This window comes from Python bivittatus, unplaced genomic scaffold (assembly GCF_059951505.1).
Source record: "Python bivittatus isolate LINGU-HERP-01145 unplaced genomic scaffold, Pbiv_v1 ctg000160_np1212, whole genome shotgun sequence".
In the NCBI taxonomy this organism is placed as follows: Eukaryota; Metazoa; Chordata; class Lepidosauria; order Squamata; family Pythonidae; genus Python; species Python bivittatus.
Genome location: NW_028277076.1, coordinates 9,085,507 through 9,102,757, shown reverse-complemented (window position 1 = coordinate 9,102,757; position 17,251 = coordinate 9,085,507). Strand labels below are relative to the sequence as shown.

At 47.7% G+C, this 17,251-nt stretch overlaps 2 protein-coding genes across 5 annotated transcripts; one reads left to right on the top strand and one right to left on the bottom strand.

Annotated features, from left to right (window-relative positions):
• The first annotated feature begins 177 nt into the window (after window positions 1-177).
• Window positions 178-4,050, top strand: ENDOG (endonuclease G). The gene is made up of 3 exons (XM_025169950.2): window positions 178-778; window positions 2,267-2,376; window positions 3,206-4,050. The coding sequence occupies exons 1-3, from the start codon at window positions 263-265 to the stop codon at window positions 3,489-3,491; spliced, it is 912 nt and encodes a 303-aa protein (XP_025025718.2). The 5' UTR covers window positions 178-262; the 3' UTR covers window positions 3,492-4,050.
• Window positions 4,051-4,188: 138 nt separating this feature from the next.
• SPOUT1 (SPOUT domain containing methyltransferase 1) lies at window positions 4,189-16,100 on the bottom strand. 4 transcript variants are annotated; one of them, XM_088147146.1, is made up of 13 exons: window positions 15,584-16,013; window positions 15,187-15,330; window positions 14,815-14,857; window positions 13,255-13,371; window positions 11,905-12,064; window positions 11,150-11,239; window positions 10,282-10,331; window positions 8,755-8,885; window positions 8,447-8,519; window positions 7,405-7,503; window positions 6,560-6,662; window positions 6,321-6,468; window positions 4,189-5,501 (listed from the first exon to the last, which is right to left on the bottom strand). In XM_088147146.1, the coding sequence occupies exons 3-13, from the start codon at window positions 14,840-14,842 to the stop codon at window positions 5,424-5,426; spliced, it is 1,077 nt and encodes a 358-aa protein (XP_088003272.1). In that variant the 5' UTR covers window positions 14,843-14,857; window positions 15,187-15,330; window positions 15,584-16,013; the 3' UTR covers window positions 4,189-5,423. The 4 variants fall into 4 exon arrangements, with proteins under 4 accessions (XP_088003272.1, XP_088003270.1, XP_088003271.1 ...); XM_088147144.1 differs by lacking the exons at window positions 15,187-15,330; window positions 15,584-16,013 and adding an exon at window positions 16,027-16,100; XM_088147145.1 differs by lacking the exons at window positions 15,187-15,330; window positions 15,584-16,013 and adding an exon at window positions 16,027-16,100 and having other exon boundaries at window positions 6,560-6,647.
• Between the last annotated feature and the right edge of the window lie 1,151 nt (window positions 16,101-17,251).

The following is a 17,251-nucleotide window of genomic DNA, read 5'->3' as shown; positions in this document are numbered from 1 at the left end:
TTGATTTTGCCACTTCCACCACTTGGGCGACTCGCCAAAAGGGCAGTGCAAGAGAGGCAGCGACCCCGCTCCTACCCCAAAAGGCGGAAATGGGCGAACGTTTGCCCCAATGGCGCTGGCCCCACCAGCTCAGAGCCATCACCCCTTTAAGAAGCGGCGAGAAGGGACTGTAGCGACTTTCTGATTTCTTCCTCCTTCCAACGTTCCATTGCTTTGATCCCGGCGCGTTCTATCCAGACCTCCGTCCGGCGTCTGCAACGGGATGCGGCGCTGGTGGAGCAAGCTGGCGCCCGCGGCGGCCTCGCTGGCCCTCGGGGTGGGCTTGGGCGCGGGCTTGTCCGGGGGGCAGAGCCGGGGGTCGGCGCCCGCGGAGGGGCTGTTGGCGCGGCTCCCCGTCGTGCCGGTGGCGGCGGCGTCCCTGGAGGTGGCCCGGGGCGGGGGCGGGGGCGGCGGCGGCGGCGGCGAGCTGGCCAAGTACGGCCTGCCGGGGCTGTCGCAGCTGCGGAGCCGCGAGTCCTACGTGCTGTGCTACGACCCGCGAGCCCGCAGCGCCCTCTGGGTGGTGGAGCGGCTGGACGCGGCCGCCCTCCGCGGCTCCTCGGAGCGCGCCGCCTGCGACTTCCGCGAGGACGACTCGGTCCACGCCTATCACCGCGCCAGCAACGCGGACTATCGGGGCAGCGGCTTCGACCGGGGCCACCTGGCGGCCGCGGCCAACCACAAGTGGAGCCAGAAGGCCATGGGGGACACCTTCTACTTGAGCAACATCGCCCCCCAGGTAAGCGAGGGCTGGGAGCGGATGGATGACCTCTCATCCCCCGGGCGGACTTTGCTACGGAGGAACCCCTCGCCTGATTTACCGGGGCTTCTGCTGTTTCCAAACCCCCTGCGAAGAACGACCTTAAACCTGATCTTTGTGTTAAAATGGTCTACTTCACCTGACAGTCCCTCATAAAGATTTCCAGTGGGTCTCCTTTCCTTGTGTGACTGTATCCAAGGCCAGCGGTTCTCAAAGTGTGGTCTGAGGACCCCTGGGAGTCCCCGAGACCCTTTCAGGAGGTCCGCGGACCACAATAAATAGATATTTTTAAATTTCTCCGTTTTAATTTCTAGTACAGTAAATATGGATAGATACAACCCGCCTAAAGCAAAGTTCTTTGGGGTCCTCAATCGTTTTTAAGAATGTCAAGGGGTGCTAAGACCAAAATGTTTGAGAACCGCTGGCCTAGATTATGGAAATGTCTAGTACAGTGTTTCTTAACCCTGGCAACTTTAAGCTGTGTGGACTCCAACTCCCAGAATTCCCCAGCCAGGCATGCTGGCTGGGGAATTCTGGGAGTTGGGGTCCACACAGCTTAAAGTTGCCAAGGTTGAGAAACACTGGTCTAGTAATGTCTTGGTTGGCATCTGTTTCCGTAGAGCAAAAACACTCTGCATGTGCTCAAAAGACCCTAAGGAGAGTACATTTGCAAAGCCTCCATTCTAAGCATGCACCATCTGCAGAAATTTTAGGAATGGGAAATCCTGTGTTCCCAGAAGTTGTCGGATACTTTAAAAAAGTTTTTTGTCTTTTTAAGATTTTAAAAAATTACTACTTTGTAAAAAAAATTTTTTTTGGAGTTTTCCAACACCCTTCCCACCAGTGAAATAGATTCCCAGGGATGATGGGGCATGAAAGGGCCGGGGAGGGGGGGGGGGTTGATTCAAAAATTGCACAGAAACAAAATGAATGGCTTAAAACCTCTTCTTCAAATTCACATACAATGCCTAATGATGTTTTAATCGGCTGTAGAATGTGCCTGCAGAATCTCGCTGTTGAATTAATCCATTTTCTGAGCTCAGCTTCTGACCTTGATGGTGACGATGTTCTGCACTTGGATCTTGCCTCCAATTAAAAATTAGTTTGCTAAGGGTCAGAGGAAGATTACCCAAATAGAATTAAATTATACATGGGGGGGGGATTGGATTGCGTGCTATTATTTCAGCTTCTGACAGAGAACGCTAATTAGGATACACCCATTTAAAAACGGACGCATCCTTGCAAGTAGAAAACCAGCAGATCAACATTTCCAGACACTGTATTGCTAGTTTTCTGTTTGCAAGGTGTTTTTAATCATCTGATAAAGAAGATGGGATCCTCTCACTACAGTTGCAGTAGAAATGGCTATTTGCTGATGCAGCAGACCAAACTTTTGAATTTTTAACATTTTACCTCTCTCCCCTTTTACCTATCCCATTGGCTTTGGGGAATGGATTTGACTTCTAGAATCCTCACCTGAATCAGAATGCCTGGAATAACTTGGAAAAATATTGTCGGAGCTTAACAAAGAGTCACCAGAACGTTTACGTCTGCACGGGACCACTTTTTCTACCCAGGTACCTGTTCCTCAATTCCCCCTTTCTATGCTGTAGCAATCCCGTCTGTGCATGATTCAAAGGAAAAAGTGCTCTTAAAGTGATTTTGTATTTTTGCCAAGAGGTTGGCCGAAAGACACAACCAAATCTTAAGGCAGCATGTCCCATTGCCATGAAATGGAGAAACAATTTCGATGCAGAATAAAAGTTCAGTCATGCAAACATTTGTATTTTTATTTTTTAAAAAAAATTAGGTTATACACAGACAATTCACAAGGCGCTCTTTAATCTTAAAGAAAAAGAAAATTTGAAAAAAAAATTAAAATGCAGTCTTAAGTTTGTAGAAAAAGGGGGAAACATCTACTTTACATTTTATACTTATCAACAGTCACTGGTTTACGAGTGAATTTACTACAATAACATGAATGCAAAATATTGCTGTAAGATATCACAGGGTTCAGGCAAAATGTCGTTGATATTTCTAGTTGATGCATTGCAAATATTCTGTTAAAACATAATTGACTCAAAATCTGAGGATGCATTGCACTAAAGCTTCAAACTGGTTTAGAATTCACTGCCCGGAGCAGTGTTTCTCAAACCTTGGCGGTTTAAAGATGTGTGGACTTCAACTCCCAGAATTCTCCAGCCAGCATGGCTGGCTAGGGAATTCTGGGAGTTGAAGTCCACACATCTTCAAGCTGCCAAGGTTGAGAAACACTGGCCTGGAGTCACAGACCATGCTTCTCCGAACTAATCACATTGCGGCAAGTTCATTGAGTGAGGACTAGAACCTTATATTTTGGGGGTGGGGTCGCACCTACGTTCTCTGTAATGATTGTTTTCTGTGCAGGATGGAGGCAGATGGCAAGATGTACGTGAAATACCAAGTGATTGGGCAAAATCACGTGGCTGTCCCCACCCACTTCTTTAAGGTGCTGATCCTAGAAAAACCCAACGGGGAAGTGGAACTGCGGTCCTACGTCATGCCCAACACCCCCGTAGATGAGAAAGTCCCCCTGGAACGTTTCCTGGTCCCCATCGAGAGCATCGAGAGGGCGTCGGGGCTCCTCTTTGTACCCAACATCATGAAAAGGACCAGCAACTTGAAAGCAATCACAGCTGGAAGCAGGGCCTAAGGACGGGTGTGGTGACGGACTGCCGCCAAACCTCTGCGAGCGGCGCCGGAATGGGCTCAACCAGAAGACCCAATCGTAGCATCTTCACCACTGACCTAACAGGGTGTTTTCCTAGCCTGTGGCACTCCCCCCACCCCCCAATCCAGTTTCGTAGCTGGTTGAGAACCATTTGCAAAGAAGGGCGGGGGGAGATAATAGGAACAAAAATTGCTTGGTTCTCAAAGCTGGAAAGAATATGGCTGTTTGAAGGACCTCAACCCAAAACAGGACACTTAAGACACAATTTGCCTTCAGTAAACGCCCCAAGGACCTTGGAGATGGAGAAACGGAACTGCAGTTGGTGGGACAGCCTGCAGGCAGGAGGGGGGATGTTTCGTTCCCTCTACAAATGCCATGAAGGAAATTTAGAATTTCCCCAGTCCTATGGCTGGGGGGAATCAGTGGGGCAGAGGGGTGCTCGCCTCATCTCAGGGAAAGCAAAATGCCGTCACATTTTGGGACAGGGAGAGACAACTGATACCATTTGACTGGTTCTGCGAATAAAACAAGATGAAATGCCCAGAGATAGCCCTGGAATTTTGTTTTCAAAAACTAACAGCTGATCCCTACAGTTCTGCCTTGCAGCTGTATAAATGTCCTAAAAAGAGGGGAACGCTCCCACGTGATATCCTAACCCCAACAGCACTTATGCCCTATACTCTATATTCCACATTTATTCAGTTTGGGGTTCAGTAGGTTAGGGGACCCCAGCCAAGGTGGATTCTATGAACCGTGGTGAAGCCAACCATGGTGTTGGTTTAGTGGGAAAACTGGGGATCCTTGGTGGGGCTCATAAGATGAAGCTCACGTAACCCCCTGCCTGGCTCCGTCCACTCCCAGCCTCCGACTTTCAAAATGGGGTAAAAAGGCTGCAGTGTTACTACCTCCTTGCAAATAGCACTTTAAAACGAGCATTTTTTTCACCAACACAGACAGTGAAACAGCATCTCCTTGTTCCAGCTTCAACTGCAGTTCCGTTTTTGAGTTCCCTCCCTTGTTACTTCATACTTAAAAAATACCAACGTTGATAACATGTAGAGTGGCCTTCCCCTTTTTCGGAGGGAGCCCTTGATGAGCCGCAGAAAACCTGGGCAGTCCTCGAACCAAAGCCGTGCACTCCTGCAAAGCCCGAATGTGGTTTGTTGGTGGCTTAGCATGCGTGACCCCAAGCATTGTGGTGTATTAACACGGCTTAAAGCTTGGCACCCGGAAGCCACCAGATGTTTAGGACGTTTTCAGATGTGTAAATCCAGGCTGTTTATTCTGGGGGTGGAAACATCACTGGGCATGGCCAATGGCTCCTTCCTACGGCACAAGCTTTGTATGCAGAAAGGACTGGGGGCTCGATCCTTAAACCTGGAAACAATTGGAAAACACAACACCCCTCCTTTTGAAAAACAAAAAGGAAAAAAGATAATTTTAACTTGAAGATCCAGAAGCCCTGCTTCGTCTGAAGGGAGCCCTGTGCAATTAAAACAAGATTCTAATTTTTTTTTTTTTACAATTGCATCCTCTAGCAATGTTTCTTCAACTTGGCAACTTTAAAAGGTGGGGAGTTGAACTCCCAGAATTCCCCAGCCAGCATGAATTCCCAGAATTCCCCAGCTAGAATTCTGGGAGTCGAAGTCCACATGTTTTACAGTTGCCAAGTTTGAGAAACACCGCTCTACAGTCTGTCTTAAACCCCACGGAGTCAACAGCGCACACAGGGGCTTCAATGGCAGGGCCACCCTCTTGGCACCCCCTCCCCAGATGCCCCAGCTGGTGAATTTAGGGGCAGCTTGTCCAGTCCTTGTGCATTTCTTAGCCACCAAAAGGATGATCCAAGCCCATGAGAAAAGCACCTTTAATTCTCTTCTCTTTCAGCCGCTGGGGCTTGCTCACGTCCCATGCTCAACTTCCACTTTGGCCTTTCTTAGTGGCTTCGACGATCTTGGGCCGCAGCGCCGAGAGAGAGACAAGGAGGGCTTCCTAAAAAGACATGGAAATAGTTGCGCTTAGCCACTGGTTGAGAAGGAGCACCGCTCTCTCCGACGGTGATGCCCCACGGGGTCGGTCGAGGATCCAGAAATGGATCAGAGTCCTAGGCTTTGCTGTTGGAAACATCTGGAGCTCACCACTGCTATGGTTAAGAGCTTGGTTTGGGGGTAGGGTCCCCCTGCGAGAAAGTGTCTGGGCAGAGCCCAACTTGGCCGGGTCCACACACTGTAACCAGCCAGCCCTCTGACAAGCGGGGGGCCCTCAAATTTTACAAGGGCCTATTGTGGGGTTCACGGGGAAAACGAGGAGCAAAGTCTAGGGAAAATTGTGACCTGTGTGTGATTGATAGATCAATAGATAGCCCCTGCAAGTTGTGATAAATAAATAAAATAGACAGAGATAGGTAAGATACATAAGAGACAGACAGAACGGACGGACGGATAGAATGTATAAGATTGAAGATAGATAACAAGAGGTAAGAGAGATAGATAAGTATATAAAATAGAAAGATTAGACAGATAGATTAGATATAGATGATAATGATAGATAAAATGAGATTAAATAGATAAGATCGATCAGATAGATAAGATTGAAGTTAGATAAGAGAGAGAAATGCATATAAGATAAAAATATGAAAGGAGGTAGACAGACAGATATAGAAGATAAAACAAGAGATAGATTATGTTAGATATGATATGATTAGATTAGGGAACATCCTGCAACCATCCTGGGGGTCCTGCCCCATCCTGAGAACCTGGCCAGAAAGACCAGGCACACCTCGAAGGGATGATCGGTAGCAACCTGGCTTACCTCCGTCCTGATGGTGCGACTTCCTTGCCCCGGACAGGTGTTTAAATACAAGTCAAACAAGGTACTGGGGTCGGTTACGTCCAGGTTCGGATCGGCCTCCACTCCGGCTTCGAGGCCTTGCAAACCCCCAAAGACGATTAAAGCGTGGCTACGAGGAAGAGACAAAGCAAGAAAGGGTCTTGGGGGGCCTGCAGGGCTCGGCTCCCGCAAGGCTGAGGCAGAAACTCCCCTGCTGCTACCTGAAGGAGGGTAGAGTGGCCTGATCCACGGAGGATCCTCGCTCCGAGGTCCCGATGGAGAGATCGTAGCCATCCTTAAACGGGGATTCTGCAAAGACAGTGCCTGGTGGTGAAGAAAGAGAGCGGCCCAAAAGTGACTCCACGCAGCTTTTAAAAGCCGGGCAATAACGAGACTGAGGTTGTCAAGGCAAAAGCCGCTCAAAGTTCGAATGCAGAAATGCTTCACGGTGCCACCTTTTCAGCCAGAAATAAATATAAATAAGTAACAGATTTTATCCCATTTGTGTGAATCAGGGACCCAATTTAAAAAAGAACACTTGCAAATTCCAGATAACAAAATCTGAAACGCAATAAAGCCCGTTATTATACAACCAAATGAAATAATCCTAGCTATTTCAGACAATTCCTGTTTTTTCCCCCCTGTTTTGTCTCTCCATCTTGGGCACAGAATGCATGCATGCATGCATGCAGAATATTGTTTTCAGCCATCATTTTGTTTAAAACAGCAACATTGGTCAGCATACCCGGCCAACTTTTTTTTTTTTGGCCAGGGTGAGTTCACGTATGATGATAAGGCAAACCAACGACATTACGCATTTTGTGGGGGGAAACGTGTTTTTTCCCCAGCTTAGCCAGGAGATTGATAGACTAGCCATAAAGGAGAAATAAAGGAATAGAAAAATAAGAAAAATATACTGGATTTTCTCCCTGCCATTCTCAGAGATCTCGGCTAAAAGCGTTTTGCTTCCTCCGAAGGTCGTTCTTGTCATTCAACTCCTCTCTTACTTTTGCTTTGGGTAAAAATTATATTGGGAGAGAAAGATTGTAGGATCATGCAGACTTACTCAGACACGAAGCTAATCGGACGCTGTAACCCCAATAAAGGCCAGAAACGGTCCGGGGACTTTGTGACGATATGACAACACCCTTCTGCGTCTTGCTCTCTAAAAGAGAAAAGAGTCAACTGGCCGAACTTAATCAGCTACTATTTTTATTTTCCTTATTACAGTATTTCTCTACAGCCCCGATCACCAAACTCTGGGCAGTTTTTACAATCAGTGAAACAGCTGAATAGCAGGAAATCCTATGTATTAAAAAAAAACATTCTGAAATAATTGCTTGAGGTACGTTTGGGTAAGGTGCCAATTCAATTGACCCTCTTTATGGAAGAGCAACTTCCACACCAAAGGGTGGACCACCCCCTCTAGAGATGCTCAAACTGCAGAGGTTGGAAGAGATCAGAGGGGAGGAACCCCCCCTCCAAAATTCTGGTCTCACTTGAAATTTGGTGGCAAAATGCTGAATTTTGGTGATGCACTTTGAGAAGTTCAAGATGCAATGTTAGCAGGAGGCTTCTGAGAAGGTGGGGGCTCCCAGGCCTTAACCTTCTCAAAAATCAGCTGCCCCGCCCCAATTTCAACCTTGCCTTTGCTGGTGACATCACCATGCCAGAAAGTTGGTGATATCACCTCCAGAAAGTTGGAAGGCCAACGGGCAACCTGTGATGACCTGTCAGTTGACCCATCTTGGACTTTCTCCAAAATCTCCTTCCAAGTCTTCAATCCTGATACTGTAATAAGTGGGAATAATCCAAAAGAGGAGAACACCCCATCTCCCAACAAGGAATATTTCTATTTACATTTGTTGGCCATGTGTCTCGGAGGGCACCCAAGTCCTTCAAGACTTCCACTCTTCCTGGACACCACTCATCTCCAGCCTGGTCCTCTCCAGACCTTCTGGAATATGCCTCCTTGATGTTCTCCCGACCCGTAAACATGGACCCTTCTTAAACTTGCCAAAGCTTTGTGCTAATTTACCAGGCATAGACATGGCAGAGACCAGCTCTGACTTGACTGTCTAAGTCAAGACAAGGACTTCCAATGTTACCTGAGTTCTGCTTTTCATCCAGACGCACCGTGACGCGAAGACCAGCTTCCAATGGCTTATCTATCTGGACCTCCTGTAGGAGAGCGACACCCATGTGGAGCCTGATGCCAAGACTGGGAAAACTCTTAGCCTGGGCAATCAAACCAATGGGGGCAATTGCAGCCTGTAAGCTCCTCCCACTTGCCAGCCATTGGCTGAGCAGCTGCTCCGTCACAGAATGTTCACGTCCATCCCGAGGGAGGGCACAGAACGTGGACTGAAAAGCCAATGCTGAGTCAGGTCAACGCAGCTTGACTGCGATGAATTACCTTCCGCATCCCACAGTTAACAAAAGACCCTCGGCCAGGCTTGGTGGGTCGGGCCAGAACAACCCCTTCCCGATACTGAGATTCTTCGTCCATCCGGACATGGTGGGGACTGTCCAGAGGGTTCAAGAGCCCTGAAACAATCGCCAGAAACGGCATAAAAAACTTTTAAGTCACTTCTACAAAATCAAGCCACACCCAAGGCAATTTCTCCTGTTCCAAAATGTTGGCTAACCGGTGGGTTGCCTTTCCTTCAAACTGCTAAAGCCAGGAAATATGGTTTTCCTTCCATCAGATCCTCACAACAACCCTGCGGAGCAGGTAAGGCTGAACAAATCCCCAATAGCTACAGGAAGGCTGCTGTATTGATGATACGAGCCACAACCACCAACTACCACAAATCGTATGTTTGTCTCATATCATGACATCATCATGGTTTATTGCAGACCCACATAATCATAACTTGCACCCCTGTGGCTCTAAACCACGATTGGCAGAAACCCTTCCAGAAATGGAATGGGGGGAAGAAAGGAAACAAACCACGGGAAGAGATCTCCAAACTAACAATCCCCGCAATTCTTAGTGGTCACAGAGCTTGTCACGCACAGGTTGACCGTGGCTCACTCACTCCATTGTGACCGAAGATGAGACCAAATCCAGGCTGGAAGGGGACATATTTGTACCCCCATTTCATTGGCAGAACCACCTCATCCTCATCATGGTCTATATGAGCCACTTAGGGAGAAGAAGAGAAGATGGCTTGCCAATGCTATGGGACCAGGACTGAACCCAAGTTCCTGCAAGAGAATGTCAACCAGCCCTTCATCTCCCAAGTTGGGGGATCAGCACAGGGGGTCTTCCCAAGGACCCAACCTCCTGGAAGACCCAACTGATCTCTGCTGCCAACAGATGCTGCAAACTGGAGATCATGATCACCATCACCACATTATGATGGTTGGTCGCCCAGTCAGCCAGATGTTTCGACTGGATTTGGTATTTCTGTCCACCTCTCGAGTCCTTCCCAAGGACCTGGGATGGACAGATATTGTTGGGGTTAAAGGTACTGTCACAGGATGGAAGCTGTTCCAAGTGAAGCGGCCTTTTGCAGCAGCAACAATAACAATAATGATAATGATGATGATAATAATAATATTAATTAACAACATTTCTATGCTGCTCAATGGATTTGAGTGTCTGGGGAAGCTTTAGCAGAAGGGAAAGATCACAGCAAGCCCTTCACTTGCCCAATCACTGAAATAGTGGAGAAAAAGCACTCTCAACGGTTGGATTCCCACCACACCCTAAACCTGGGTTAACAAAACACAAAGTGCCCCCCTTGCAATGTCCAAATCATCAACTGCATTCTGTCAACGCAATGGCCCTCAACGAGCTACGGCAAGGGCTGGTTTCCCACAACAGGCAGACCCCCCAATTCCTCCGCCCTGTTTTAGCCTGCTTGGTTGTGGGAATCCTGCCAAGGGGGCAGAGAGCTGCCTGGAGACATCTAGGCCACAGGAGTCCGGGTCTTACCGGCAAACTGCAGGTCCTGGTGTTTGGGGAAAAAGGACTTCCTTAGATACCTGTGCAAGAAAGAAGAACACAGCACTGCGGAGACCTGTTGTTTTTACTAGAAAATGGTTGCCAGCCTGAGCTACAAAGCAGATGCCAACCTGAGCCACTAATAATATACTAATAATACACCCGCCACCTTTCAGGGCTCAGCGAAAGCTGAACATGAAATTCAGCGGGCAGAGAGAGAAAGAAAGGGGGCAGGAAAAAGAAAAGGAGCCCAACTCCTAAAGGCCAAACAAGACGTTCAAATAAATTTACATTTTTAAAAATGGTAAAGAGGCTTCTTGAATTAAGAAGCTAGAAGTCTCGTTAAGATTATTCCCAAGTTCAGGGCAGGGATGGGCAAACACCCCTTTCCAGAAGAACAAACAGTCCTTGCTGGAAATTGGAATGCCAACCGTAAAGAGGGCACAAGGATGATTTAAAGGGAAGTGAGCAGTGAGACACGTGGAATTCACACTCAGGGAGACCGGGATCCCCAGCGGGCCCACAGCAGGACAGCTGTGCCTCTGCGTTTCCCTTCCACCCAACCGGGCTTAGCCTTCCCTGATTTCATCTTCACCAGATGTGCTGGTTCTAACTCCCATCGCTTCCAGGCAGGAGGGGAGTGGGGCTCGGGAGGGGAGCCCCCACACGTTTGGGTCGAGCAAAGCAACCAGGGTAGAAAAGGAAGACAGCCGGCGTCTTGCGGATCTTCAGGACCACAAGCCCCAGAGTCCCTGGGGCTGCTGGAAGTTGAAGTCCCCAACAGCTGGAAGGCGCCGAGGACATGACCGCGGCTGGTTTCGGCCCCTTTCAACCAGAAAGACCCTGCCAGGTGACTCACTGGGGACACTCCAGGTACTGAAGGATCCGAGCCAACTGCACGCAGGCCTGTCCTTTGCCCCGGATCCCTTCGAACTCGCCTTCGATGGTCCTGAAAGGCAAGCAGCAGAAGTCACCGCAGAGCAAAAATCGAACCGGCCACCTGTCTGCAAAAAGTGAGTTCGGCCCCCCAAATTGCTTGGGAGAAAACTCAGGGTACAAACGCCGAGCCTGATTTTGCAAGGGTGCCCGTGGAATTTCAAAAGCGTGCTGGGGCACTCTCACAACATGACCGCCACCACCACCGGGCCACTCGTAAGCACCGACCGGCTGCTAAAATTATTCTTCCCACCCGGAAAATGTTGTTCGCTCTTCTTCTTGGACACGCTCCCCAACCAAGGCCTGTTCTGCAGCCGCGCTCTGGCGTTATCTTTCAGACAGCCTTGAACTAGTTTTTCTCAATTTATTTCAATTCGATCTATATCAGTTTCTTTCTGGTCATCTGCTCTTCCAGTCTCCTGTATTTTATACGTTGGGTTTTAGTTGTAAGTCCCCCGCAGGGTCTGGGAGTCAGGGGCCCCTCCAAATTAAATAAATAACAACTCAACAGAATAAAGATCTTTCTGGAGGACTGTTTCGTGGCACTCAAAATTTCCCCAGACCCAGGACTCCAGTCCCCGTTCATCCTCACCCAGCTGAGCCCGATCGGTTACCCTTAATGGGACTTTGTTCCCCAAAACAGGCCAAAAAGGAATGAAACTGAGACCATCCCCTTACTTGGAACTTTCTCCTTCTTCATCAAACACCACAATTTCATCCACGCAGAAGATGACGCAGGCGCGGGCTATCTGCCCGGCGAGATACGTCCGCAATTCGGGGGACTGCGCGTTGCTTAGAATCGAGCCAGGAACAGCCACGCTGACTGTGTAGTGCCGCCCTAAGAAAGAAGGGGGGAAGTTAGAAGGGACCCCACCCCCAAGTGGTCGCCAAGACGGTTTACATAGGTTTATCCATCCAATCAGATTTTGATCATAGTACAGGCAGTCCTCACTTAACAACCATTCATTTAACAACAGTTCAAAGTTACGATGGCCTCGGAAAAAGTGCTTTACAACCTGTACTTGCACTTACAACCATCACAAACTGTTCCCCCCCGTGGTCACGTGATTGTGATTTGCGACTTTTTTATGACAGTTTTTAAGCAAATCACTGCAGTCGTTAAGCGGATCACGTGGTCAAGTGAATTCCAGCAAAAAAGTCCATTGGAGAAGCTGGGTTTGTTTAATGACCTGATTCATTTAATGACTGTCGTAAAAATTATCATAAAATCAGGTCTGCTCATGTGATGACTCGCTTAATGACTGCCCCACTTAACCAATTTTGTGGTCCCTATTGTGGTCGTTAAGTGAGGAGTATCTGTAGTGTACATTTGGTATGGTTGCTTGGTGGATTGTGGATTGGAGACCACTGGGAGAGCTCAGCTTGACACCCTCTGGAAATAATGAGATTGCAACCCCCAGAATTCTTGCCCGCATGTTGCAGTCCCAATGCTTCTGAAGAGCTCCAGGTTGGAGAAGGCTGATTTATGGTCTAAGCCACTGGTAAACCCAGCCAAATGGGGTTCGTTCTCAACAAACCAGAGTTAACAAAAATGGTGCTAGGCATGAACCCCACCAGTATGACCTTTCCCATCTGTAATCTTAGTGTTTCCCAACCTTACAATATTAGAGTTTGTGGACTTCAACTTCCAGAATTCCCTAGTATGCTGACTGAGGAATTATGGGAGTTGAAGTCCATACATCTTAAAGATGCTGAGGCTGAGAAAAGATATTTCACATCTTAGTTACGGGAAGATAGCTTGAATAATCGGCTGTCCCACTCCCCAAGATTACTGCATTAAGTGAGTTTCTGGGTTTTGCACTGCTGATCCATAAACTAGCAAGAACAGGCTAAGCCACAAAAAGAAAAATAAACCTAACTTAGGTTAACCCCAAACCCATCATGCTGTGAGAACGCACTTAGCCGCTCTTGGCCCAAGCTGGCTAAGCAGGTTGTGTGAACCCAACCTTGCTTGTTCCCCAAAGCTAGTCTGGTACCCAGCCAAGTTTCTTGCATTTTGGCAGCCACCTTGGTCCTCCTTCGGCTTTGCCTCTTCTCTCTCCTTCTCCATCAGCTCCCGGGCTCGCTGCTTCTCCAACTTCTTCAGCAGTTTTATCTCTTTCCATTTCTTCTTCTCCTCTTTTTCTAGAACAGAGAGAAGAAACAGGGATGGAGGATCCTCAAAGGCCACCGACGCCACCCTACTAGCCATCATGCCTGGCCTGGGCCCGCAGGCTGTGCAAACTCAGGCACCGAGGTTCATGCACCCTGGCTTAGAGCAAGGGATCTTGTCCCAACCCAGCCAGTTGTGGTTTATTCATTAAACCACAGCTAGATAAACCACGGCTTAGTGCAATGGGCTGGGCCAGCCACCAATTCAAACACTAATCTCCTTTCAAATGAAGATAAAACAAAGTAGCTGTAGTTTGGTTGGTTTAGCTTGGGCTCAAAGTGCTGTGTGAATCCAGCCAAGAGCAGTTTATTCAACAAACCACCATAAAGCTAACTATGGGTATAAACCAGGTATAGAATTGGACAACAGAACTGGACCTCTACTTAAGAATCAGGTCTGGCACGTTCCCCACTATTTTATTATAGATTTTAAAGGAAAAATTCACTTATTCATAGTTTCCGGCTTTAAAGATTTTAGCCTTTTAGTTTTATACCATAAATGTTAAAGAACCTTTGAGATCCTAAATGCTTTCCCAAAGCATAGTCTTATAGCTATTTTATAGCTAATAGTAACTTTTAATGCTGTCCATTGCATTAAATATAATGCAATAATTATCAGTTATTTCATTATAATTATTGCATTACATTTAATGCAAGCATTAAAAGTAAAATAGCGTTCATACTAATTAATTAATAATAGTTTAAATAATTAAGTGTTTATCATTCAATTATAGATGGTAAGAGAAACTACTGATCATTCTGGGATTAATTCTGTATTGTCTGTTTTAGAACTTACTCTCGTTAAAGACCAAAATAAAAGTAGAAAATTAACTCCACTGATCCTTCCTAACTCACAGCCTGGTTCACATAACATGCTAACTCTTAAACCTGGATTAACAGAACATTATACGGTTGGGTTCATATAACACGCAACATGAACAAGCAAACCCCATTACGGTTTCATGTGACAAACGGTTCACACAATGCCAAACCACCAACCTTCAGCCTAGTTAGGTGGTTGTGTGAACACAGGCTCCCAATCTCTTTCTCCCCCCCAGCATCTGTATTTCCCCCCGTGCTTTGTTACCGATCAACTTCTTTTTCCAAACCTTTTAAATTTTGCTTTTTATGGGCCCGTCTCCCCTGAGATTAAAAAGGTGCAGCTTTGAATCTTTTTTTTTCCTGAAGATGGAAGGAAAAGTTTGGTTTTATAGGGGAGAAAAGAAATAGGCCCCCAAGAGAAATCAGGAAGAACGACAAGGTCACCCCTTCAATTACAAACTGACGGTAATTTTTAGGTAGAGTTAACAGCATCTCGCATCCTTCCAACCAGCAATCAGGGTTTCTCCATAGACAGAACAGACTCCCAGCTGCTCTTTTTAAAAAAGATAATCTTTTTAAAATATCTGCTCTTACTTTGCTGTTTCCATTTGCGCCAATCCATCTTTCCTTCTCCTCCCTAGAAAACAGTGCAGAGATTTTGTCAGCTGGGAAGATAAACCTCGATTTGTTCCCAAACCCAGTTTGCAAACTGCTCCCTCCACCCTGTTGCACACCTGCTTCTGTAACCCACCCAAGGTTATAGGGCAACTTCCACTTAATTTCCCCCTCCAAGGGCATCATGTGACTTTTGCATTTATTTATTTATTACAGTGTTTTTCAAACTTGGCAACTTTAAGATGGGTGGACTTTAACTCCCAGAATTCCCCAGCCAGGAATTCTGGGAGTTGAAGTCCACGCCTCTTAAAGTTGCCAAGTCTGAGAAACACTGATCCCTGTTTTGCTAACCTGCCTGGTGTAGAAAGCTGAAGGTTTGAAATCTTTTTTTTTTCATCTCTTAAGAAAAGAAGTCCCAACTCTGCATTTTGGAAAATGCCACCGGTTGCTTCTTTCTCTTTGTCTCCCCCACACAGGCCGAGTTCACCCAACATGCTGAAACCAGGTTAAAAGAACAAAAGGGTGTGTCTGCATTACACAGGAGGTCCAAACAAACAAGCAAACCAACCAGATGAAGCGTAGCCTCATGGCCTGGTTCACCCCTTAGGCCAGCATAAGGCTGGGTTCCCACAACGCGCTGACCCGCAAACTGCCCAACCCCACTTAAACCTGGAATAAGACGTTGTGTGAATCCAAGCCGGCCCGCCCCAAGCCCCTACATGCACCTTCCTCTCTCATGCGAACTCACACTGGCGATATCAGCCAGCCTCCTCCCTGCGCAGCAACTCAGCTGGGCCGACTACAAGGCCCATCATCCACGGCGGATGCGGAAAGAGGAGCGCTACCACCCCACCCGGATCTGGCGGACGCTAAACACCCAGGACGCCCTCAGCGCAAGGGAGTTCTCCTCGTCCCCAGGAGGCCCATCGCCAGCCTCCCCCCCCGGGCCGGTGAATTTCCACGGGGCGTCCCTGAAACGTTTTGCAGAACAGGAAAATAAATCCATTTTTGCAAATCCCCCGCGACGACGATGCAAACGCCCGCGTGGAGCCTCCCTGCCCAGGAGCAGTGGACCAGCCTGAGGTGCCGGGGCAGCGCCCCGGGAACGCCCCCGCGCTGCCCCCCGGCCTCGCACGGGAGCGGCTGGCGCGCCCCGCAGCCCCCTTCCACCCGCTCCTCGCACGCGCGCACCTCCCGCACGCGCTTCGCCCCGCTCCGCTCCGCCATGCTCCAGCCAGCCAATCCCGGGCCGGCAGCTTCCGGAGGCGGCCGCTGATTGGGTGGGGCGGGGAAGGAGCCGCAGACCGACGAAAAGGTAGAGCGGGCTATCCGTCTGCGTGGAGAGGGATTGGCGAGGCCGCTTTTCTCTTTTTCTTTTCTTTGAGGTCACCTTTATCCCTCGTAGGTTTGGTGTGATTTTTACAGCTGTGCTCCTGCTTTTTGCAATTCCTTTGTAAGCTATTTTTTGGGGTGGGTGTGTCTGTTTTCTTGCTTTCTTCAACACCTTTTTAGCTTTTTTTTTTTTTGGAAAAATGTATTTATTGATTCATTGATTATTAAATTTATATGCCACCCATCTCCCCTAAAGGGTGACCCGTTTTGCTCTGTTTTTAAAATATTTTTATTTATTTTTATATTATTTATAATATAATATAATATATAAAATTTATTAAAATTAAATTTTAATAACAAAACTTATTTTTTAAATAAAAGCAAAACTTAAAAGGAAAAAAACCCAAATTGTTCTCTCGCTCTGCAGCTCAGGGAGGGAAGAATAGCATAGACATAAAGCCCAAAATTTTGAAAAGTTACTTGGGCGGGATATTGCAACCTGAGGCTAAAAAATATGTCTGAAAGGAGGGTGCCTCGGTGGTGTTCAGACGCCCTTCGTTCAATGGCCACCTTCCAGGAACCCGCAACAAATGCATGGCTGGGTGAAACCGGCTGCGACGATTCACTTTCGTTTCGACCTTGCATCAGTGCAAACCCTCCCAAGGTTGTCCCTTTAACCATGATCGGTGAGCAGAACCTCTTTCACCCAGGCAACCAAGCAATCCCAGGTTAATGCTGCCTATTATGGTCTGGCAGAAAACCATTACAGGCTAAAATGGATTGCGGGAGTCGGAGGGGAGCCCAAGGCCCCAAAATTGTTGCTCTGTGCATGAGTTTGACAAGCCCAAACCATTTATAGCAGTCTTTTTCGAACTTGGCAACTTTAAGAGGGGTGGGACTTCCTCTCCCAGAATTCCCCCCCAGCATGCTGGCTGGGGAATTCTGGGAGAGGAAGTCCACCCCTCTTAAAGTTGCCAAGTTTGAAAAAGACTGATTTATACCTTCCTGACAGCCCCATCTGGGAATAAACTTTGCAAAAAAACAATCTTATTCCTCTTTTTCTCTTTATTGGCCATTCTGTGAC

Coding starts and splice junctions, on each gene's coding strand:
- ENDOG (XM_025169950.2), top strand. CDS start 263: ATGCGGCGCTGGTGGAGCAAGCTGGCGCCCGCGGCGGCCTCGCTGGCC. Junction 779..2,266: donor TGAGCAACATCGCCCCCCAG/GTAAGCGAGGGC, acceptor TTTGACTTCTAG/AATCCTCACCTGAATCAGAA. Junction 2,377..3,205: donor GGACCACTTTTTCTACCCAG/GTACCTGTTCCT, acceptor TTTTCTGTGCAG/GATGGAGGCAGATGGCAAGA.
- SPOUT1 (XM_088147144.1), bottom strand. CDS start 16,062: ATGGCGGAGCGGAGCGGGGCGAAGCGCGTGCGGGAG. Junction 14,858..16,026: donor GGGCGAAGCGCGTGCGGGAG/GTGCGCGCGTGC, acceptor ACTGTTTTCTAG/GGAGGAGAAGGAAAGATGGA. Junction 13,372..14,814: donor GCGCAAATGGAAACAGCAAA/GTAAGAGCAGAT, acceptor TCTCTGTTCTAG/AAAAAGAGGAGAAGAAGAAA.